This window comes from Procambarus clarkii, chromosome 47 (assembly GCF_040958095.1).
Source record: "Procambarus clarkii isolate CNS0578487 chromosome 47, FALCON_Pclarkii_2.0, whole genome shotgun sequence".
Classification (NCBI taxonomy): domain Eukaryota; kingdom Metazoa; phylum Arthropoda; class Malacostraca; order Decapoda; family Cambaridae; genus Procambarus; species Procambarus clarkii.
This window is the reverse complement of record NC_091196.1, coordinates 23973529-23997705: the sequence shown is the minus strand read 5'-3', so window position 1 is coordinate 23997705 and position 24177 is coordinate 23973529. Positions and strand designations below refer to the sequence as shown.

The 24177-nt window shown below is 41.2% G+C and overlaps 2 protein-coding genes across 3 annotated transcripts in view; both read right to left on the bottom strand.

Annotated features, from left to right (window-relative positions):
- LOC138350773 (uncharacterized) overlaps window positions 1-11509 on the bottom strand; it is a 128622-nt gene extending 117113 nt beyond the window's left edge. The window contains exon 1 of the mRNA XM_069302139.1: window positions 11218-11509. The gene's annotated coding sequence lies outside the window, so the exon portion shown is untranslated. The remainder of the gene's footprint in view (window positions 1-11217) is intronic.
- Window positions 11510-12862: 1353 nt separating this feature from the next.
- On the bottom strand, window positions 12863-23889 carry LOC123762975 (mitochondrial mRNA pseudouridine synthase RPUSD3). Of its 2 annotated transcripts, none has more exons than XM_045749846.2 (8): window positions 23810-23889; window positions 21415-21589; window positions 20529-20634; window positions 19216-19414; window positions 17736-17931; window positions 16075-16191; window positions 13390-13548; window positions 12863-13225 (listed from the first exon to the last, which is right to left on the bottom strand). In XM_045749846.2, exons 2-8 carry the CDS (start codon window positions 21580-21582, stop codon window positions 12965-12967), a joined length of 1206 nt encoding a protein of 401 aa, XP_045605802.1. In that variant the 5' UTR covers window positions 21583-21589; window positions 23810-23889; the 3' UTR covers window positions 12863-12964. The 2 variants fall into 2 exon arrangements, with proteins under 2 accessions (XP_045605802.1, XP_045605803.1); XM_045749847.2 differs by having other exon boundaries at window positions 23748-23853.
- Window positions 23890-24177: the final 288 nt, after the last annotated feature.

Here is a 24177-nt window from a genome sequence, read left to right as displayed (position 1 = left end):
GCGCAAGTCCCCGCGCACCCCCCCCCCACCCCCCTCCCCACCAACCCACTCTCTCACCACTCTGCATCTTCACACAACAGCTAAGTTCAGTATCATCAGCAACTTGGGGTAACGAAGTCGAACTGAAACGTGTACCGAACGAGAGCTTTCTAACACCCACACACAACCGAACGAGAGCTTTCTAACACCCACACACAACCGAACGAGAGCTTTCTAACACCCACACACAACCGAACGAGAGCTTTCTAACACCCACACACAACCGAACGAGAGCTTTCTAACACCCACACACAACCGAACGAGAGCTTTCTAACACCCACACACAACCGAACGAGAGCTTTCTAACACCCACACACAACCGAACGAGAGCTCTCTAACACCCACACACAACCGAACGAGAGCTCTCTAACACCCACACACAACCGAACGAGAGCTTTCTAACACCCACACACAACTGATACCTCCATCCCTCCTCCCCCACCCCCCCCCCCCCCCCTTCGTAAAAAAAGGGAGAATAAGTCACATATGTGCACGACGTAACTTCAATAATTTGCCACTCAGGGCAAAGAAAATATTGGGCAACAAAAACCAAGGCGGCAATAGAATTCATAGATTTTGAAAAACATTGGAAAATAATCATCCCCCCATACGAAAGTTCATAATAATACACATTAAAAAACGAAATCCGTCTACGGGCTCACCATAGCCCGTGCTACTTGGAACTTTTGGTTCCAGGTAGTGAATCTTTTAACAACAACAACAACGAATTCCAGAGCTCATTACCTTGAAAACAGCCTAATAATTCAAACATACAGTTGTAGGCAGCATACGGGGATTAACATGAATGACAGTGAGTCACGTTCAAAGACTCACATAAATAAACAATGGGGAAGAAATAGCTTCCGGAAATCTCCAAGGAAAAAAGCAATGGAGATTCCGTAGCCTCAACACCAACACACAGCTACACTTAAAATGTACAAAATCCAACGTCATAAACCAGAAAAACACGAACCGCAGCAACCCCCCTAACCCAACCAACTGAGGTAGAGAAAACGTGGATATTTGCGAGCCGCAACACTTCATGGAAATGTTTACACTGGGGACCACAACGTGCAAAATGAGACGTATTGGTTGAGAGGAGCGGGTGGCATGTAAGCCAACTGTCACCAGCGTGGTAGTTGGCGCGGCTTCTAACAAGCACTTCAGCTACGGTATAGGTTAAGTAATAATTGTAATGAAGAAGCAATAAGATGCTTAACATACTAAGAAGGTTAGATGAGGTCGGTGTTTTCTATGAAGCTTTTCGAGGTAAACTAAAATATTCACAATCAATTAGTATGTCACATATGCACTTGTTAATTAAATAAGCCAATATTGACTATAAGCAAGTGCGAGAACGGGTTGCAACAGCACATGCGTGTGTACACACACACACAGGCTCTGAACCATGGCATGATGCATACCTCCTTCCTAAGGAGCACACGGGGCTCTTTCTCTGTGTACAATCATGCATTTGGGAATATATATTTTTAATTTTTTAGCTCTGTGGGTTTCTGATCTTCATTTTGTAGTGTGTGGCGTAAGATCCCTCCAGCAACCCTACGCCCATGGGCCACCAACTGTGGGATATGGCCGGCTCTTCCTGGCCCAATTCTTGATTGATTGATTAATGAAGATTAAGCCACCCAAGAGGTGGCATGGGCATGAATAGCCCGTAAGTGGTACCCCAATTCTTCCACCACCGGTTCTATTATAGGGTGGAGAGAAACGCGAGGTAGGGCGGGACAGGGTGTGAGGGTGGAGGGGGGAGGAAAGGTTTAGGGTAGATGACACCGTAGGGCGGTGCGGAATAGGGTGGAGTGGGTTAGGTTAGGATGGTTGGGGTTAAGGAGGTGGTGGAGCGTGGTGGGATAGGTGTGTTGGTGTGGTGGGTGTGGAACTGGGTGGAGTGAAGCAGGTATTAGAGCATGGCTAGTTGGTTGTGGCCCCGCGGGCACCGCTCCTGTGCCAGGTAAGCTACGGGCTCACCATTGCCCGTGCTACTTGGAACTCTTTGTTCCCAGTAGCTGAATCTTAAACAACAACAAGTTGTTGGCGAGGCGAGGAGGGCTTCTCTCACCTTGACCTCTCGTTCCCAGCACAGCCACAACATGCACAAGCAACCGTGATGTAACTGCAAGGTGGCGGGTCAACTACACTAACTCAGCCGAGCTTAAGTGCCGAAGCACAAGAGCCGAAGCTCAACCCCCAGCAGCCTTACCTGGGTGATCACCCCCCTCCCCTCACACACACACAGTGTGTGTGCTCTGTGAAATTTAGAACCCAGTAGATTCTGGAATCTGTACACTAGTTGATTGACAGTCGAGAGGCGGGACCAAGGAGCTAGAGCTCAACCCCCCGCAAGCACAACTAGGTGAATACACACACACATCCCAAAACACGATGAATATCCCATTATAATGGATCTAATACGACATTGATAATCTCGGAGCGTCCACTGGATGGTATTTTGATATTTGTCTACACAGGAGGGTACAGGATTTACACGGCTTCTGACTCCTGTTAACAGGCTCAGATCATACCCCTTCCTAGTGTTCATGTCAAGCCTAATACTACTACTACTTTCTCCCTGGGACACGACCCGCCAACCGGCTGACAACCAGGTCCCCAATTACTGCTGGTTGAGCAAGAGTGAACAGTTGAGGACTGAGGTAAAACCAATATTTCCTGGCCAGGACTCGAACCCGGACGAAATCGCTGGCGGGGCCCAGTGTTGTTAGGCTCGAAATTACCAGCCTAACAACGTCGATGGTCTGGCTCGCCACTAACAACGTAGATGGTCTGGCTCGCCACTAACAACGTAGATGGTCTGGCTCGCCACTAACAACGTAGATGGTCTGGCTCGCCACTAACAACGTCGATGGTCTGGCTCGCCACTAACAACGTCGATGGTCTGGCTCGCCACTAACAACGTCGATGGTCTGGCTCGCCACTAACAACGTAGATGGTCTGGCTCGCCACTAACAACGTAGATGGTCTGGCTCGCCACTAACAACGTCGATGGTCTGGCTCGCCACTAACAACGTCGATGGTCTGGCTCGCCACTAACAACGTCGATGGTCTGGCTCGCCACTAACAACGTAGATGGTCTGGCTCGCCACTAACAACGTAGATGGTCTGGCTCGCCACTAACAACGTAGATGGTCTGGCTCGCCACTAACAACGTAGATGGTCTGGCTCGCCACTAACAACGTCGATGGTCTGGCTCGCCACTAACAACGTCGATGGTCTGGCTCGCCACTAACAACGTAGATGGTCTGGCTCGCCACTAACAACGTCGATGGTCTGGCTCGCCACTAACAACGTCGATGGTCTGGCTCGCCACTAACAACGTCGATGGTCTGGCTCGCCACTAACAACGTCGATGGTCTGGCTCGCCACTAACAACGTCGATGGTCTGGCTCGCCACTAACAACGTCGATGGTCTGGCTCGCCACTAACAACGTCGATGGTCTGGCTCGCCACTAACAACGTCGATGGTCTGGCTCGCCACTAACAACGTCGATGGTCTGGCTCGCCACTAACAACGTAGATGGTCTGGCTCGCCACTAACAACGACGATGGTCTGGCTCGCCACTAACAACGTAGATGGTCTGGCTCGCCACTAACAACGTCGATGGTCTGGCTCGCCACTAACAACGTCGATGGTCTGGCTCGCCACTAACAACGTCGATGGTCTGGCTCGCCACTAACAACGTAGATGGTCTGGCTCGCCACTAACAACGTCGATGGTCTGGCTCGCCACTAACAACGTCGATGGTCTGGCTCGCCACTAACAACGTCGATGGTCTGGCTCGCCACTAACAACGTAGATGGTCTGGCTCGCCACTAACAACGTACGATGGTCTGGCTCGCCACTAACAACGTAGATGGTCTGGCTCGCCACTAACAACGTCGATGGTCTGGCTCGCCACTAACAACGTCGATGGTCTGGCTCGCCACTAACAACGTCGATGGTCTGGCTCGCCACTAACAACGTCGATGGTCTGGCTCGCCACTAACAACGTCGATGGTCTGGCATCGCCACTAACAACGTCGATGGTCTGGCTCGCCACTAACAACGTCGATGGTCTGGCTCGCCACTAACAACGTCGATGGTCTGGCTCGCCACTAACAACGTAGATGGTCTGGCTCGCCACTAACAACGACGATGGTCTGGCTCGCCACTAACAACGTAGATGGTCTGGCTCGCCACTAACAACGTCGATGGTCTGGCTCGCCACTAACAACGTCGATGGTCTGGCTCGCCACTAACAACGTCGATGGTCTGGCTCGCCACTAACAACGTAGATGGTCTGGCTCGCCACTAACAACGTCGATGGTCTGGCTCGCCACTAACAACGTCGATGGTCTGGCTCGCCACTAACAACGTCGATGGTCTGGCTCGCCACTAACAACGTCGATGGTCTGGCTCGCCACTAACAACGTCGATGGTCTGGCTCGCCACTAACAACGTCGATGGTCTGGCTCGCCACTAACAACGTCGATGGTCTGGCTCGCCACTAACAACGTCGATGGTCTGGCTCGCCACTAACAACGTCGATGGTCTGGCTCGCCACTAACAACGTCGATGGTCTGGCTCGCCACTAACAACGTCGATGGTCTGGCTCGCCACTAACAACGTCGATGGTCTGGCTCGCCACTAACAACGTCGATGGTCTGGCTCGCCACTAACAACGTCGATGGTCTGGCTCGCCACAAACAACGTAGATGGTCTGGCTCGCCACTAACAACGTCGATGGTCTGGCTCGCCACTAACAACGTCGATGGTCTGGCTCGCCACTAACAACGTCGATGGTCTGGCTCGCCACTAACAACGTCGATGGTCTGGCTCGCCACTAACAACGTCGATGGTCTGGCTCGCCACTAACAACGTAGATGGTCTGGCTCGCCACTAACAACGTAGATGGTCTGGCTCGCCACTAACAACGTAGATGGTCTGGCTCGCCACTAACAACGTAGATGGTCTGGCTCGCCACTAACAACGTAGATGGTCTGGCTCGCCACTAACAACGTAGATGGTCTGGCTCGCCACTAACAACGTAGATGGTCTGGCTCGCCACTAACAACGTAGATGGTCTGGCTCGCCACTAACAACGACGATAGAGAACACGTCGAGGGTGGAGTCCTCACCATCACCACATCAGGTGACAATCAATATCGTTACCTTCTATCTGTACCTTCCTTTTCCCTTCACCCTAGCATTACCCTCTTGTCCCGCTTCCCTCACTCTACTTTCCCCTCCCTCCCTCCCTCCCAATCACCTCCACTCTCCGTCCCCCCCCCCATCCATGATTCCTTCAATTCTTCTTGGTCTTCCTTCTATCCCCCCCCCCACATCTTCCTCTACCCTTCCCTCCACCCCTCACTTCTCACCTTCCCTCTTCACCTCACACCGGACACTTGTGGTGGAAGTCGTACCTTAAAAAAAAAAAGAGGAAGACGACCACAAGTGCCGCAGGGCCGTGGCGTGATTGGAGTGAGCGAGGGAAGGATAGGGTGGATAGTAAGTGGGGGGGGGGATGGAACGGTTGGGGTGAAAGAAGGGGATTGTAGGATGGTAGGACGAGGGAGCTGATGGTGGAAAAAGAATCAGAATAGGGCCCCCTTACCAACGTCTGTGTCTATATATGTATTAACACGATGTCCTGAACGGGATGAGAATAGCTTGAGCTACCTCGTTCCTTTGTGTGTATTTTACCTCAATAAACTTATTTCAATTTCAATTACCAACGTCCACTCCCCCTTTCCCCCAAGTCCGTCCTCACAGCAAATCCATGAGAAAACACACCTCCTTCAGACCATCTGGATATACATACACTGTAGCAAGGAAGCGTCTGGGAAAGGAGGGATGGGAATGAGAGGGTGGTTTTAAGTGCAAGGGATAAGGCTATACAGCGCAGATGAATGATCGTGGAAGGAATAGTAGTTGGTATATTCCCCTTTGTGCTGTGACTTCGTGTACAATCTTGTGTTACAAGAGAGAGAGAGAGAGAGAGAGAGAGAGAGAGAGAGAGAGAGAGAGAGAGAGAGAGAGAGAGAGAGAGAGAGAGAGAGAGAGAGACAGAGAGACAGAGAGACAGAGAGAGAGAGGGGGGACACCCCTCCACACCCCACACTCACCAACAATGAGATGACAGGTCTTTCATTCGCTCCCAGGCTCCTTCCATTAAATGAAGAATATTTAGCACGAAATTAAAGTAGCCTGGTTGTTACAACCCAAGTTTTATATTTACACATTAAAGATGATTTACGGCCGCTGACCTTTACCAGAGCTCAACAGTTTTGGTGGAAATAATTCAAATTTCCAAGTATGAGACCGATAACTCACAGAACTGTCTGAAATGAGGGTTTATTATGGTGACCGTAAGGCCACAGGTGTGCGAATACTTCGAAAATACGCGCCTGTGGGCGGACAGAGACCCAGACTTCCCCACTTGTGGGCGGACAGACCCAGACTTTCCCACCTGTGGGCGGACAGACCCAGACTTTCCCACCTGTGGGCGGACAGACCCAGACTTCCCCACCTGTGGGCGGACAGACCCAGACTTCCTCACCTGTGGGCGGACAGACCCAGACTTCCTCACCTGTGGGCGGACAGAGACCCAGACTTTCCCACCTGTGGGCGGACAGACCCAGACTTCCTCACCTGTGGGCGGACAGAGACCCAGACTTTCCCACCTGTGGGCGGACAGACCCAGACTTCCCCACCTGTGGGCGGACAGACCCAGACTTCCTCACCTGTGGGCGGACAGAGACCCAGACTTTCCCACCTGTGGGCGGGGAAGTTGGCGGGGGTGTGAGAGGACTCTGCCAGCGGGGATTACTGGATGGCCCTTCTCTTGCCGCTCCCACAACACCTAACCCTTTGACTCTCTCTCCCTCTCTCTCTCTCTCTCCCGTTACGCTTAAACACTCCAATACTGACCCATGGCCCGCTACTGTCACCACCCCGACTACGCCACTCCTTGCACTTCCAACCTCCCTCCCTCCCGCCCCCGTCCACCACCTCAACCCTCCACGCTCGTCACGACAACTTGAGGGTGACCTTCGTCAGGCCATTAAGCCACTCCTACACTTGCCTTACATCTATTACGTGTGAAAATACTTTTATCGTGAAAACAGAGATATGGAGAAGTCAATCAATTTCGTATTGCAGCTTACAAATGAATACTTTTTTATGTGTATGTTAAAAGATAAGCTTAAATAAATATATAAAAATGCAAACAAAGGCCCGGGCGCTTGCATACAACAATGCACGCAGGCACACACACACACGCGCGCGCGCACGCGCACACATACACACATACACATACACACATACATACACACACACACACACACACACACACACACACACACACACAGGTCGTCGGGGCTGAGTGGACAGCGTTCGGGAGTCATATTCTAAAAGGCCCCAGGTTCAATTCCCGGTCGAGGTAGAAGTTTCTTTCAACAGACGCCTCTGTTCACCTATCAGTAAATAGGTACCTGGGAGTTAAACAGCTACTCTGGGCTGCATCCTGAAGATGTGTATGTAAATATATATATGCAGTAGATAAGAGAAAGTTTAGGTCGTGAGCCATTACAGTAGACAACCGAGGGTTAGAAAGGCGGGGCCCAGGAGCTATCAGGTTGATCCTTCAGGCACAAACAGTAAACACACACCACAAACAGGGCACTTAAGTCAGCAAGTGCGGCCCTCACTTCTCCCCATTATCGTGGTAAGACTCCTGGGCCAGATTCATGAAGCAGTTACGCAAGCACTTACGAACCTGTACATCTTTTCTCAATGGAAAGGGACCGAAACGTCGTCGTCCCTTCACCTTCTAGTGTGTGGTCTGGTCAACATACTTTAGCCACGTTATTGTGACTCATCGCCTGCATCTTTTCTCAATCATTGGCGGCTTTGTTTACAATTATTAAACAATTAAAGAGCTGCGAAGCACCATGAGGCTGTTTATAACAATAACAACAGTTGATTGGCAAGTTTTCATGCTTGTAAACTGTTTAATAAATGTAACCAAAGCCGTCAAAGATTGAGAAAATATGTACACGTTCGTAAGAACTTGCGTAACTGCTTCGTAAATCTGGACCCAGCTTAGTAACGTGAGCTGGGAGTGACAAGTCAATGGCCAAGTCTGCGGTCAAAAATACACTGAACTACGCTAAATAAATGTCATTGTTGGGATAACGAGACTCGTGTTACGTGGAAAAGGTAGATATTCATCTGTACATTTAGCTTAATCTAAATATTCATTTAGATTAAGCTAACTGCCTTTGGCCTTGCTAACAACTGCTATCCAGATTATATATCTATATATATCTATATATCTATATATATCAATACCGTAAATGACAATAAAATCCAGAAACCTAGACATCAATATGTCAATGAGATTACCATTCTCACTAAGCTCCTATCGCGCAAGTGTTTACGTTAACTCATTTAAATATATTGTCATTGAGCAAAGTGCATTTTCTTGACAGCTGATAATCATAATACTAATAATTACTAGCAGGGGCCTCTTTAATTGTCAGCTGTGAAGGATATAACTGGCTGTGTAAAGATGAATAAGAAAATACGTCAGTGATTGAGTTAATGTCCCTTTAATAAGAGAGTAAATTCCATTAAGTGATGAAGGTGGTTGATCGTTCCACCAAGTTGAACGTACTGTAGCGAGGGATCCATCACGTACCGTGGGGGGGAGGGGGGGGAGTCAATCCTGTTTCATCACCCTATCCCCCCTCCTACCTCGCTCCATTCAACTATTCATCTGCCCACACCATCAGTATAGAGTTCATGACGCGAGGACCTCTCTCTCACCTTTCCCTGCGCACGCAACAACACAACTGCAGATATAATTATATATGCGTATAAATATAAGCATATGCTAGAATAATCACAAAAAACACACGCGATTCGGTTAAATGTATTTAACCCAATCACGGTTTTTTTTCCTTGATAATGAATTACATTATCTTGATAATGAAATACATTATCATGATACTGAAACTTTTAATACTGAAACTGATAATAAAACTGAAACATTATCAAGGAAATGTATTTCCTTGATAATGTGGTAAGTATCCTAGTGGATACTAGGATAAAAAAATAGTATCTTTGTATATGCTTATATATATGTAAGTATCCTAGTGGATACTTACACATATAAGCATATACGAGGACAAACACACACACATTATTATACTATATTACATGAAACCCGGCACTAACAATTTCCACTAAAAAAAAAAGGGCTTGCCTGTGTCAATTTTGATAAAGAAGCGGTTAGGCTACGGGCAAACACTTGACCGTGTCTGCCTATTATGATACTGGAAGCGGTTTGGCTACAGGCAAACACCTCACCCTGTCTACGGTGTCTGTCGATTATGATAACGAAGTTCAAACGCAAAGACTAATTATGTGTCTCACAGACACATGGATCCCACGTAAAGGTTCCAGAGTGTTACTAAAGTCAAACATTATAGTGAGGAAATAATGTGCATTAAGTGGAGTTATTAGGAGTTAAGTTAATTATTTGGACAAAACGCTAAGCCAGTGTTATTAGTAATGCAAAATGCATTATATCAAACGAAGTTTATCGAGACGAATTTTATGTTTTTTCGAATCGGCGTCTACGATGGTAATTATTTTAATTTCCTCGTTAGGTTATAAAAATACTTAGAGATATTTACTAGAATATAAATAATTGTAACACGACTAACGACGATGGGTCACGATAACGTGGCTGAAGATATAATGACCAAACTACACACCGGAAGACGAGGAGACGACGACGTTTCGGTCCGTCTTGAACCATTAGCAAGTCATTATCAACCATTACCAACAAACCCACGACTTGATAATGGTCCAGGATGGGCCGAAACGTTGTCGTTTCTCCATCTTCTCATGTGTGGTTTGGTCATCATAATACGAATAAACTCCTTCGATTGAGCTATCATAATGAAATCAAAACCTATACATGTCTAACTGGGCCAGGATCTCTAGTCTCCCTTAATGACTGACTGCTGGGAATGTATAGAGTATATACAGGCGAAGAGTCACAATAACGTGGCTAAAGTAGGTTGACCAGACCACACACTAGAAGGTGAAGGGACGATCGACGACGTTTCGGTCCGTCCTGGACCATTCTCAAGTCGATTGTGAGAATGGTCATTCACAATCGACTTGAGAATGGTCATTCACAATCGACTTGAGAATGGTCATTCACAATCGACTTGAGAATGGTCATTCACAATCGACTTGAGAATGGTCATTCACAATCGACTTGAGAATGGTCATTCACAATCGACTTGAGAATGGTCATTCACAATCGACTTGAGAATGGTCATTCACAATCGACTTGAGAATGGTCATTCACAATCGACTTGAGAATGGTCATTCACAATCGACTTGAGAATGGTCATTCACAATCGACTTGAGAATGGTCATTCACAATCGACTTGAGAATGGTCCAGGACGGACCGAAACGTCGTCGTCCCTTCACCTTCTAGTGTGTGGTCTGATCAATATAGAGTATATAGGCCGATGGCTAACTCCCCAGTATGGTGTCGGGGCCAGGCAGGCCCAGGGCACTCTACCACTACCTAGGCCTACTCTATCAAACTACCAATTCCACAAGTCACCATATGGGAGGTCACCCACCCATGCTAGTCCACTAAACTCGTCAACACAGTAGGCCTATATTAGCTTCTTAAGACTGAAGCGAAGCATTTTCCGAAATCACATATAGGCCTGGTAAGAAAAAACAGCCTAGCAAAGGGGGGGGGGGGGCAGAGAATTATTCCATACAAAATACACCTTCCGAGCTATGGTTTAATTATTATTATTAGTGGTTTCTATTTCCAGATTACCTTGACAGTAATGAGCCGTTATTTCTTGGCAATTATCGTTAATATATCGTGATATATGGCATATACTCTGGCAAGGTTATGATAGCAAGTAGAATAACAAGAATGAATTGTTCTGACACTTACCTCCTTCAACTGCTCTCAACCACACCATAAAATGGATTTTATATTATAGATTATATATGACAGTATATTAAGGTGTTCTTGAGCTTATAAGACCGTGTTTAACACGTGTTTAACACATGTTTAACACAACACACACACATGTTTGCTTCAACTTACCGTTTCTGATTATAACACACAGATTCATAACATTTCCACCTGTATAAACAACGTAGTATATTTTCTTTACTATACCGTTAAAACTAACGGGAGGAATACTGTTACTTGACAAACACCGCCTTATAACCACCACCACCAGTTCCTCTAATTACACTGTTCGGTGGTTATATTTTATGTGAAATCAAACACGTAAGTTGATACACATGATTTGTTTAAGAGTGAAGATGAGTGGCGGAGTTGTACCTCACGAGGCGGGGCTTGGAGCCACACTGACACGCACCAGCCGCCTCAACCTCTCTCCTCTCAACCAGTTGATTGACCTCCACACTAACTCTCACGGACTTGGACGCTTCGTCACACGCGTTCACGTCTATGTACGTCGCTTCCGCGTTTGGGGGGTAGAAATAGCCTAAGCTACTCTATCCGTTTGAGATGCATTTCTTTCTTATCTCAATAAACATACTTGAACTTGAGCTTCCGCGTTCACATTTATGTACGTCGCTTCATTGTTCACATCTATTTACGTAGCTTCCGCGTTCTCGGCATACACATTTGGTTCAATAACGTAATGGCACTTTTTTTTTTAAATATCAGGCACGGTGATGAAAAGCCTCTAGAATGTTAGGGGTCTTGTTCTTTTGTAGTGTCATTCTACCAGCTTTATCTCTCAACCGCTTCCTTAACTGGCAGTTAAACACCTGAGGAATCTCGATCACTCAAAGATACTGCATTGCTGTTCCGCTATTTCACAGCCCTCCTCTTCATAACATGGTTATAATAATAATTATAATTAGGTTTATCTAGGATAGGAAGCGGATGTATTTATTTATAATTTTGACTTGATCTGTCCCCTCAAGGTCAAAGTACTGACCCTTTCCAGGAATCAACCCCCACAACAATTGTCTAACTCCTGGTACCTATTTACAACTAGATTAAGAGAGGCATCTGGTGAAAGGAAATGTGCCCAACCATCTCTCTCCCACCAAAAGATTGAACCGAGGATCTCCCATTGTTTTACGAGAACGTTGACTACTGTACTACAGACAGGGCTGAATCTATAACTGTTTATGGGCCCTAGGCTAAAATAACTAATTGACCCCGACCCTCTTACTGTAGCTCTTCTCTTAGCGTTTATGGTCAGTGTAGCTATTCAAAAGTTTAAAAACATACATGATGGGGCGTATCTCGTCGAAACTTAAAATACTTAACAATTTAGAGGAATGTTGATCCAATGTCTTCAATAGGTCAGAAGTAACAGAGAGCAACAGTTTCAAGCTCAAAAATGTAGGACTGAACATAGGACATGATTTTTCACCAACAAGGTTATAAAGCCATGGAACCACCTACCCGCCGAAGCTGTGGCTGCAAGCTTTAACACCGTAAACATCTAGAAACACAGTGAGAGCAGAACTACCATGCTGAACTTTTTCCGTTATGAAGAAATATGATGGCTTTGAATGATACCCAGTTTTTTTATGTAAATGGAATGATGGAAATATCGAAATCATCAGCTGCAAAATCATTATCCTGTATGGTCAAATATAATGTGTTGTGTGTGTGTATATATATATGTGTGTGTGTGTGTGTGTGTGTGTGTGTGTTTGTGTTTAGAGCAATGACATCCTTGGGAATGGAAACAAGTACGGAGGTATTTAATCTTTATCACCTACAACTTACAATATCATGAATACATTTTGTACAAACATAAAAAAAACTGCACGGTTATTAAACAATCATTCCAAATTATTCATGGGGGTGGTGGTCCTGCATTTTCCTTCCCTTGAGTACTATCACAGTTAGTTTCAGCAGCACTATCTTCGCTTGACATAAGCCCGAGCTGTCTGCAAGTCCACATAAAAAAATCTGGAGGTTGTGCCGAAATAATCAAATCAGACTTGTCATTGTTAAACTGTGCAAGTCTTACTTTAGCCAGATGAAGATGACAAGGAATCATGTCTTTGGCCTGAGAAGGTAGTTCTAATTTCGAGTAAAGTTCTTCTGGTATCATCTGTCCGAAAGTAAAAATAATAAAGGTGTAATAAATATTGAGCAAAAGAGTATGAACACACTAGCAATTTAATAAATATAGGATTATATGTCACTAACCAATCTTCATACCTTAAGGTATTACCGACACAATCATCACTTTGAACATTAAAAATGATAACTAACCTGCGGTTCATAAGATGTGAGATTGTGAGGGCTTACATGAAGTTTCTTACCAGCAATCATCTTCACCCTTGATGAATACAAAGCATCCCCAAGAATTGGGCTGAAACTATGAGCAAGCCAAACCCGAAGGAAATGCCACCTTGCACTGTGAGTGTTAACCTGTGAAGTAAATACAAACATGCTGTACAGTGCAGTACATACATGAACAGTCTTGCCCTGTTTTCTAAACCAAACATAATAGTTTTTTAATGTTACATATCCACACTTACACTATCTACAAATATATTTGTACAAATCTTTTAATTTCCAGTTTTTTAACATTTACCGTCTTTCAATTCTAAATACATGTACTGTACTTTGTTCATAAATACATTGGCCCATATCTTGCTTATTCACCTGACCTTACATCATGATACGTTTTTGGCAAATCCTCCAAAATCCTTGCCACTTCAACACAGAGGTCTTTGTTATTACAACTATACTAATGCTCTATTTTCCCCAATTATACATCTTAATTGCTCCATTTCTCGCCTGATGAAAATTCATCTTTACCACCTAAATAAACAAAACAAAGCCTATTCCTGAGTTGCAATTCATTGTCACACAGGATGCACTTTGCAACAAGTCACTCCAAACCTTCAGCATGCAAATTTAACATTATTTTTACAACAAAAACAATGTCTATAGCAACAACCATTTATCCAATAGTAGTTCTTGAATTATCTACTCTCACTGTCTAAATGTGTTGCAACACACTTAAGATTAGTTCTCATTCATACTCAAGACAATTATGTTTTGCCAGATCTATCTTTATCTGTATTTATCTAAAAAAAAAATTACTCTAATTGTATTAACCTTTAAAGATTGATCATAATCAAAATACATTTATGTAGGAATGCTGGTAAACATTTTACAAACAATTTTAATTCCGTAATGTGTTTGAATATCAAGGTGAGCCATAAGGATTCAGTAGTTGACCCATATACATCAATGACTATCCTGAAGTGACCCTTGATTATTTGGCATCATAGAAAAAATGGGGAAGGAGGAATTCTTTTTAAGTGATACAGTACATATATACAGTATGTTAAAAAAGTCAATAAAAAAATAAACCATATCAACTGTTGTGTTGTAGAATTATAGACAAACATGGTGGCTGCAATACAGCACTCCAGAGACAGCCACACTGAACCAATAACACATAGATATACTGTACAGTACATTCACATCCTGTGAAAGTGGAAAATGGGGTAATGACAATATTGTATATACATGTATATACAAATACAAGTAAATAAACAAACTGTAGATAATGACGTCTCTTCGTTCAGCAATTCATCAATAACGTCTTGTGTGTTGAACTGTCATCTGAGACATCTAAGTATTTGTAAGGAACTCTCCATTTGTAGCATACACAAATCCTGGTAACACTATTATTTGCTCATCTATTCACATCTCGCCAATGGTATGTTTGCATAGGGTTCTACAACCCAAAATTACCCTATACCCCAAATTATTGAACATAAATCAGCAATTAAAACAATACCAATCTCCAGTCCCAGAAAGCACTCTGCTTCCCTACTGAAATTCTTGAATAGGTTAAATATCAAGTCACTACACATCCTCTCAAGTGTGCTTTATATCTATAAAACTCTGCACTGCAATACTATTCCTGACCATAGCCTCTTCCTACAGGGTGTATCAGAACACATGAGCCCCATATGATAAACAAACATCTTTTTAATATTCTGATGGTGCAACTTAACCAAAGAAGAAGTTATCTGTTAGTTAAGGGTCCTAAACTGTGGAATGAGCTCCCTAATGAGATCAAAAGCTAAACTTCTCTCAACCAGTTTTAAAAAGAAACTAAACACTTCCCAATTAATCCTATGTAACCAATTTTCCTTGCATCTTCTCATCCTACACATCAACCTATGTTTTGCTTGATAATGATCCAGGACAGACCGAAACATTCTCATTTCTATCATTTCTGGTGTGTGGTTTGGTCATCATATTTTCAACCACGTTATTGTGACTCGTAGTCTGCACCTGTGTTTTCCTGTTATTGTAAACATTAATTTATATACATGTTACTAAATACTGCTGTTCTAAATGTCATTAGAACTGTGTATAATTTATTAAAACTCATCTACAATTAAAAAAGAATTATTGTACTATGTATTGTGTGTGTAACACATGTAGCTTCTAAATACAGTACCTCAAAAAAAAAAAAAAAAAAAAAAAAAAATTAATTCTTTTGAACAATTCAAAGAATGTTTCCTCATTTAGTTTTAAGTATTACCCCATTACACTTGTACATTATTCTCCTAATTATTGTAAAAGTATGGCCAAAATGCTCTGCATACTAGTGGCTTTATGTATTTGTACTTATCTTACCTTCAAACTTTCCACTGCTCATTTATCATATGTACTCGTACAAATATAAAGTATTATTACTATACTCCAATTCACTTCTCTCAAAACAGAGCTGTCACTTTACCTGGTGATTGGTAACAATAACACTCAGATTATGACTTATCATAGTTCCTTCTCAAGTCTATCCATAAAATTAACACCTTCGTATGCTACGGTTATCTCTCTTTAATGTCTGCATATTAATATAACTATTATAAGATAAATATATATATAAAATAATTACATACAACAAAATTGTCAAAGATTCACCTCCACAAGTGCTGCGCCGGTGTTCTTATTATATATCAGAGTTTGATGCTCAACGACAGATAACTTAACTTCTCCCCTCTTCAAACTTGCTTGAGTGTAGTTTTTCAAAATCACAGGCTGAAATTAACTTTTGAAATTAGTACATATTAATAAGCTAATTACATTAAAGCACCTACAGTCACCTTAGCACTAAAGACACACAACATACTTATTATTGGTAAAATTTATAATAGTATTCTTATTTTTTTACAGGAAATTATTCACTTGTTTGAGGAGAGCTTAAGAAGGTAATTAAAGTTTTGGTCAATTATTTGTTACATTCAATTTCTCTCTTTTGTATCACTGTAAGAAAAAATTATAGTGTCATTAATATTACTGATTCTGACCTTCAATTGGTTATAAATTATTTACCCCGAGATGTTAATATAGAAAAAGAAGGCTACAGAAATTTAAAGATACAGAAATGCTTTAATTCTTGATTTTTCCCATTCCTGCAACTTCATCCTCTCACAGTCATACACAAGGGTCAGTATTGTTACTCCTTCATTCAGCCCTCCGGCTGCATCTTTTCTTGTCTTTATTCTCAGCAGGGCTCTCATTACACTAACCTCTCTCCTTCCCCGACTCCCCTCTCAGATCTTATTACACAAATTCTTCTTATATCAATCACACATCCCAGGAATTTAAATGGACTCACCACTTCTATCATTTTTTTTGTTCACACTAGTAAAATTTTCTATCTAGCATACATAAGTCTCTCTCACTTTCAGCTAAAAAGAACTTATTATATACCAACCCGTTCTCGCATATTTAATAAGTCAATATTGACTTATTAAATATGTGCATAGGTGACATACTTAACATAATAGTTCCCCTTGAAAAGCTTCATAGAAAACACCGACCTTACCTAACCTACTTAGTATGTTAAGATAAGCATCTTATTGCTTCGTAATTACAATTATTACCTAACCTATACCTATAATAGGTTAAGTAACAATTGTAATTACGAAGCTATAAGATGCTTATTTTAACATACTAAGTAGGTTAGGTAAGGTCGGTGTTTTCTATGAAGCTTTTCAAGGGAAACTATTATGTTTAGTATGTCACCTATGCACGCAACAAATAAGTCAATATTGACTTATTAAATTTGCGAGAACGGGTTGTATATACATATTATACATAAGATCTAACAAACTATTTGCTCATTAGTAAACACCTTTCATTATATATTCATTACTAAATTTTCTATATGAAAACCATCTATATACAATTTGACTACTGTATGCTTGACTGAACTATTTTGCCAATCTCCATATGCAGCTCACTGGACTATTCTGATCAAGAACCCCAGTACAGTGGAATGTTTCCACATGTGTGGAGCAGTGACACTGTGGAATAGCACACACTGCCAAAAAATGTATAAAGATTCAACAAAAATGTTTCCTACTACTGTATTTAAAGAGAATATTATCAAAATAAGAGTATACAGGCACACCTCCAAAATCTGGATTATATCCGCCTGGACCTAATTTGAATGTGTGAAATCTGGATTACCAAAAATTATTCCTTTTTTTTTGCCTATCACTAAATTTTCTATATTTTTCATGTAAAACTCATATGAAATTCATGAAAGGAAAATACATAATATGACAACTTCTTACCACTTTGCCTATATTATTAACATATTCCAATTTGCAAGCAGCTTTGCTTGCAGCAGATACAGGTTGGGGAAGGCTCACAGTCACTGCCCAATAAGTTAAGGGTGGCTGTTGTAATGTCCTAGATCGCCTTAAACTCTTGTGAACTTTGTCAGCTAACTCTGGACTCGTACATAAAAGCATTAAACCACTACTCCATCTGCAATAAGGAAAAACAGCGGTTTTATGGTTTTGTTCAAAGAAGCCTTTTCTGTTTTACTCATTAATTATGTCTGCCTTGACAAAATGTGAGCCACTTGTTAAAATCTGCAACAACGGATATAAGCAGAAGATCAAATTTAAGGTTATGGGAAATATTTGCTTGTTAAATGGGCGGTCAATAAGTGGAACAAGTTACCAACAAAAATCATTGAGGCAAATACTATAGCTAGCTTTAAAATAAAAATACTAACTACCGTGCATACATGGAGAAGAAGGGTTTGATCTAGAAAAGCACCATCCAGAAAAGGTTAACAGTTCAATTATAGTGACTCCTTTTAATCTTATAAGGTAATCATAAAATGTTGAATTGGTAATTGAGATATATACAAGAGTTGTTACATTCTTGTACAGCCACTAGTACGCGTAACGTTTCGGGCAGGTCCCTGGAATGCGATCCCCGCTGCGAAGAATCGTTTTTACAACCAAGTACTCATTTTACCGTTGAGTTAAACAGAGGCTACCGTTAAGGATTTGCGCCCAGTAAATCCTCCCCGGCCAGGATACGAACCCATGACAAAGCGCTCGCGGAACGCCAGGCAAGTGTCTTACCACTGCACCACGGAGACTGGAATTCTATCAATACTGAACAAGACTTTCACTTAACTCGTAAGGAATATAAATAAAATGAGAGCAATCAATTCTAGACAAGAAAAATATGAATCCTGTAAAGAATGCACAAAGCAACAAAAAGAGCCAAATGTGACTCCCCTCTCATATTCATAATTTACAGTACAGTACTGTATTATTTATGAGATTAAGTAAAAATATACCAAATATACTACAGTACTGTATTCACAAGATGCAATTAATAATATTCCCTACCCATGCCCCCTCAGGAAACTCAGCTGCCTGCTCTATATATACTTCAATGTCATACTTAATAGCCAAACCGATTTTCATTATTTTCAAATATTTTATTTCCAAATTGGTTCTTTCCTAATATTTTTAATATATTATATTATGAATATAAATTACTGTCTTGCTTAGGTTATGATAGGCTAGGATGCCTAAAAATTTGTCAGTTTTTTATTCAAATTAAAAAAAAAATTGAATTAAATGTACAGTAATGTAATGGAAAGCTTCATCATTCCATAAGAAAAAATGTAAAAAAATATATTTCAGAAAAATTTGGTTTGTTAGGCAACTTAGCTTATTAGATACAACCAACATACTAACTCCAGCCTAATAAAGATGAAGTACATACAATAAGTGTAATTATTACCTTTCAGCTGATCTGATTACTTCAAGATGACTCGCACCGTAGAGCTCTTTTAAAACAGGTATTGTAGCACCCACAGTCGGCACGTGATCAGGTATGCCGCCACTATTTAAAATCTGTACCACAGTTTGTGGGCCACTGTCTGAAGAAACTCCTCTGACCTGGGCAATTCCATATGGTTTACAAAGGGCAATGAGTCCACCTACCAGAAACAAGAATGACCAAAATTTAACAAAAGCACGCATACTGAACATTATAACAAAAAATAATTCATGCTATTCAGCAAAAAAAAAAAAATAAGCAACTTACAGAGAAAAGCAGCTTATTCTGGGAGCACAAACAAGACCCTAAATGAAACTACAATACATTCTATAGTACTAAATGTGTATAGTGCTGTATTTGTAACTGAAAAAGAAAATATTTTATTCCATTAAGTGATTCCAAAACATTGGTTGAAGAGCGTTAAACTGAGGTACATTTTTAAAATAAAACTAAACACTAATACAAATTTTACAAAAGATACAGTAGTTTAATTTTTCATACAAGAAGGAATGAAGACACCAGTGTTAAATGTAATGAAATGCCTCTTTCTGATATGTCCTTGTTGGCCACCTGATGCTAACCACCTGAATAGCTCCACACATCAACTCTTCCCAGACCCTTTCAAGTAATGAAAAATCTACTGGGCATCAGAAGCTAAAACCTTCCCCCTTCATAAAGGCAAAGAGAGCAGAGGATACTAGCTCTCTCTTACCTAGAAATTAACCACCAGAAAGGTAGAATGGGACAAAACGGACAAAAGCAAGGAAAACGTAAACAATCCAGAAAACGAGAAACACGATAGTTAGGTAGTTTAACTACTGTACTGTACTAGTTACACTTCCCTATCACCAGGTGGCAGCACTGGGAACCACTGGCTCAGCTAGCATATCCCCTTCAGTCACTGGCCTGGTGCTGCAAAGTGAACAGTGCTCCATCAGATCGCCCTTGTTGTACGGGTCCTACATACTTTCCAGGTAAGTGGAGGCCATCCTTTGGACTCTGTTCTGGGGATGCCAATTAGTGTATTTGTTCAGTTTTTCTCCACCTTTCTGGTGGCTATTTTCGTGGTTAAGAGTGATTTAATATCCTCGGCTCTCTGGACCTCTGTGAGCGGACAAAGTTTTGGCCTTTGATCCAGGAAGTCTCCCCCCCCCCCCCCCCCCCCCCGAGTCAAAAGTGTTCTGGGACAATTTGATGTGTGGGGAGCCCACCAGGTGATTAGCAACAGAGCCACTGTGGAGCCCCTCGACAAAATAATTCTTGGCATAACTCACCACTATTATAAACTTCTGTGCTTTTTAGATGTTCTGCTAATTGCAGTTTTGTTTTCCATGGGTACATAAGTTTGAATATATGACCTTTATTGGTTTCCTCTTCACCCTAAAAAAATAAAAAACCATTAAAACTAGAACATTGCTGACAATCACATTTAAGGCTGGGGCATTAATGGCAAGACAAGACACATCGCTGCACACAATATTTTGCAATATATAAATATTTTTTGGTATACATGACATCTAATTTATAAGGATATTTTGCAGAAATAAATTTGCTTGTATGTTTCATCATACATTAAAAAGTGATTTTCAAGTGGGTTTTCCCCTACAAAATGTTTATATATATTTGGGTTTCCCTCAAATATATATTAATATTGTAAAAAACAATTTTAACATATATGACTGGTGAAATAAAACATGCATCTTATTCACCAGCATATAAGGTATTATATTGATATACAATACCAGGGCAGAAATATTTTTACTTATGAAGGTCCAACTGCCCAAGAGAGGTTACCCATGTGGCAACACATCCTGTTACCAGCCAATTTCAGAGTAACTGTGTAATGTCTTCATAGTGTAATACTGACCAAATGACAATCATGAATACAATATTACATTATATAAAGTAAATAAACAAATTCCTCATGTATTATACAATACGAAAATACAAAATGAGAAAAGGAGTAGAGAAAGAATGTGGATGGCCGGGTTATTTTGTGTGGGTGAATTGGTTTGTATGAGTGGGTGCATGTGCCTATGGCGTGAGAGATCTATGTCAAGGGGTAGAAGGGAAAGAGCAAAACAAAGAAAATAAAGAAGCATTTTTTGTTGATCATTACCCTTCTCACATGGTATGAAAATTTATTCCTGAACTACTAACTTGTAATGCTCTTCTTTTCAATATGCTTGTTTTATGTTTGTCTATTTTTGAGCGTGAAGATTTTCCCTTCTTGACATGTTTCACAGCAGTTGCAATTGTACGTGTAGAGCTGCGACCACATCCCCATGCCGAAGGTATTTTGATAACTTTGCCAAAATACAAAAACATGTCAATTCTGCAAAGAAAATGGGTACTGTAATATAGTTTTCATTGTTTAAGTATGGGGAAAATATTGAAAATGTAAAATACTACAATCAATATTTGTTACATAGGCACTACAGGTAATTCAGAAAAATAAAAAAAGACGAACTAATACACAGTTTTCTATTGAGTGTTAATAAGAAACGCTCTACAATTTCTAGCCACATATACAGTACCCTATATACTGTATACATATTGAAGTCCAGAATTATTGTGTGCAATAATTTAAGAATTAAGAATAATTTAAGAATTAAGAATTAAGTTTAAGATAAAAACTAAGCACTACCGAATTAACTCCCTGTAACCTACTTTGTTGACCAAATTGTATTTTTGCTATTTTTCTGCCATGTTACCCCCCTTTTTTATTTTTATATTTTCTAAACACATTTTATACTTTAATCACAATTAGTATTAAGTTTTAGTCTTTAGCGTTTTCCTGCCCGAAACACTTTGCGTAATAGTGGCTTTAGGCATTGTATGCACTAGCTCTATCTATAAATCCATCAATATTTGTATCGCACCTTGTATGTATGTACTTTACCTGAATAACATTTGAATTTTTTATTTTGAATCTGAATTCAAAACATATGCAAAACATAGAATACGAGTGACCAGAAGGTTATCTGATAATCTACACTAAACTTGCATATCATTAAAATTCACCTGCTTACTATACTGTACTGTACTTTGAACCTTAGTATAAAAGCATTTTTCCCTTGTACCACCAAAATCCACATTCTCCAATACACTGTAGTACAGTGCAAATCAATGGGTTTATGTATTTAATATAAAACAGTATTATAGTTTAATTATCGCACTCAGTTTGCCTACAAGTACTATAGACTAATTCAGATTTTGACGCAAAAATTTCAACAAAAACTCGGTGAAACAAAGTACAGTAACAATTTTATCTATTCGACCATATACATACAAGTGTAGTAACACACAGTCCTATCTTGAGGTTATCTTGAGATGATTTCGGGGCTTTAGTGTCCCCGCGGCCCGGTCCTCGACCAGGCCTCCACCCCCAGGAATCAGCCCGTGACAGCTGACTAACACCCAGGTACCTATTTTACTGCTAGGTAACAGGGGCATAGGGTGAAAGAAACTCTGCCCATTGTTTCTCGCCGGCGCCCGGGATCGAACCCGGGACCACAGGATTACAAGTCCAGCGTGCTGTCCGCTTGGCCGACTGGCTCCCTGCCCAGGAATCGAACCCAGGATCCTCTATTGTGAGTATAGAATGTAGCCACTATAAAAAAAACTTATATTACGTATTATTTTCATTAGGTAAGGTTGTTTATAGAGCATTGACAAATTTTTTCCAAGACCTTATAGTAATATGACTGCAGTCAACTGAAATTTGGTGGGTTTCCAAAATGAAAATTTGGTGGGTTTCCGAGCCAAATAGGACACACTCGAGATGCACAAACTCCTCCAAAAATAAATTCCTGGTAATACTGGAGCAAATTTGCTTGCTTCTTTTAGTAACATAACAAGTAAGTAATTATCAAAAGGAGCCAAGCTGGGAGACTATGTAGCGCCATCAAGGTTGGAAGAAGCAAGGTAAGAAGCAAACAAAACAATTAACAATTATTTAAAAGTTGTTGATATCCTTTCATTTAATAAATCAAAATGATTTAATTTGTTGGTGCAGCCAAGGAGAACAGAGTTGATAATATAATTCATAATAATTCATTGTGTCGGGTGACAGGCAGCCAGTGTATAGGTACAGTAATGTTAGGCTTATATCCAGGTCCCCCCCTCCCCCCAAGGTTGAATTATTGACCCTTTCTCCAGGATAACAATCCCAAACAAACTGACTAGCTCCTGTGTACCTATTTACTGTTAGGTGGACAGGGGCATTAGGCGATAAGAAACGCGCCCAACCATTTCTGTCCGCCCGGGATTCGAGCTCCGAATTCTCAATTGTGAATACGGGAACTTTATATATAATTTACGGTTATACGTCACCATTTAGTATAATTAATTCAATTATAATGCCACTTATTGTACGCCTTATAATTTACTTATTACTGTATCTACTTCAATCATGCCACTTTGAGGTAATATTTCCAAGCAATATAATATACAAAACATACATAAGTTTAAGCGCTTTCTGTTCACTATACCTAAAAGCAAATTGCTTAAACCACTAAAGTTAAATCAAAGAGAAAATACGAAAGTACATTACAGGGAGCTGAGGCGGCGAGTCTCAGCTGCTCACCACCACAACAACAGTCAAGCGAGTGTCCGTCTGGTACGTCACTAACTCAACCCAGGTACGATAGATACATCATCTTATTTATATAGTTCTTTATATATATGAATAGTTACATTGTAAAGTAAATTTTATTCATGAAAGTATATACATAGTTGTTTTAAGAACATAATGTTGGTTTTATAGAGCTAGTACATACAATAAATAAAGCCACTAGTACGCATAGCGTTTCGGGCATTTTGTACTTACCTAATTGCATTTTGACTACACACTTATTGTAAGTTACTTTGCTAAATGAATTGTAGGGTTGAGTCCCCACCCATAAAACCCACAATGGGTTC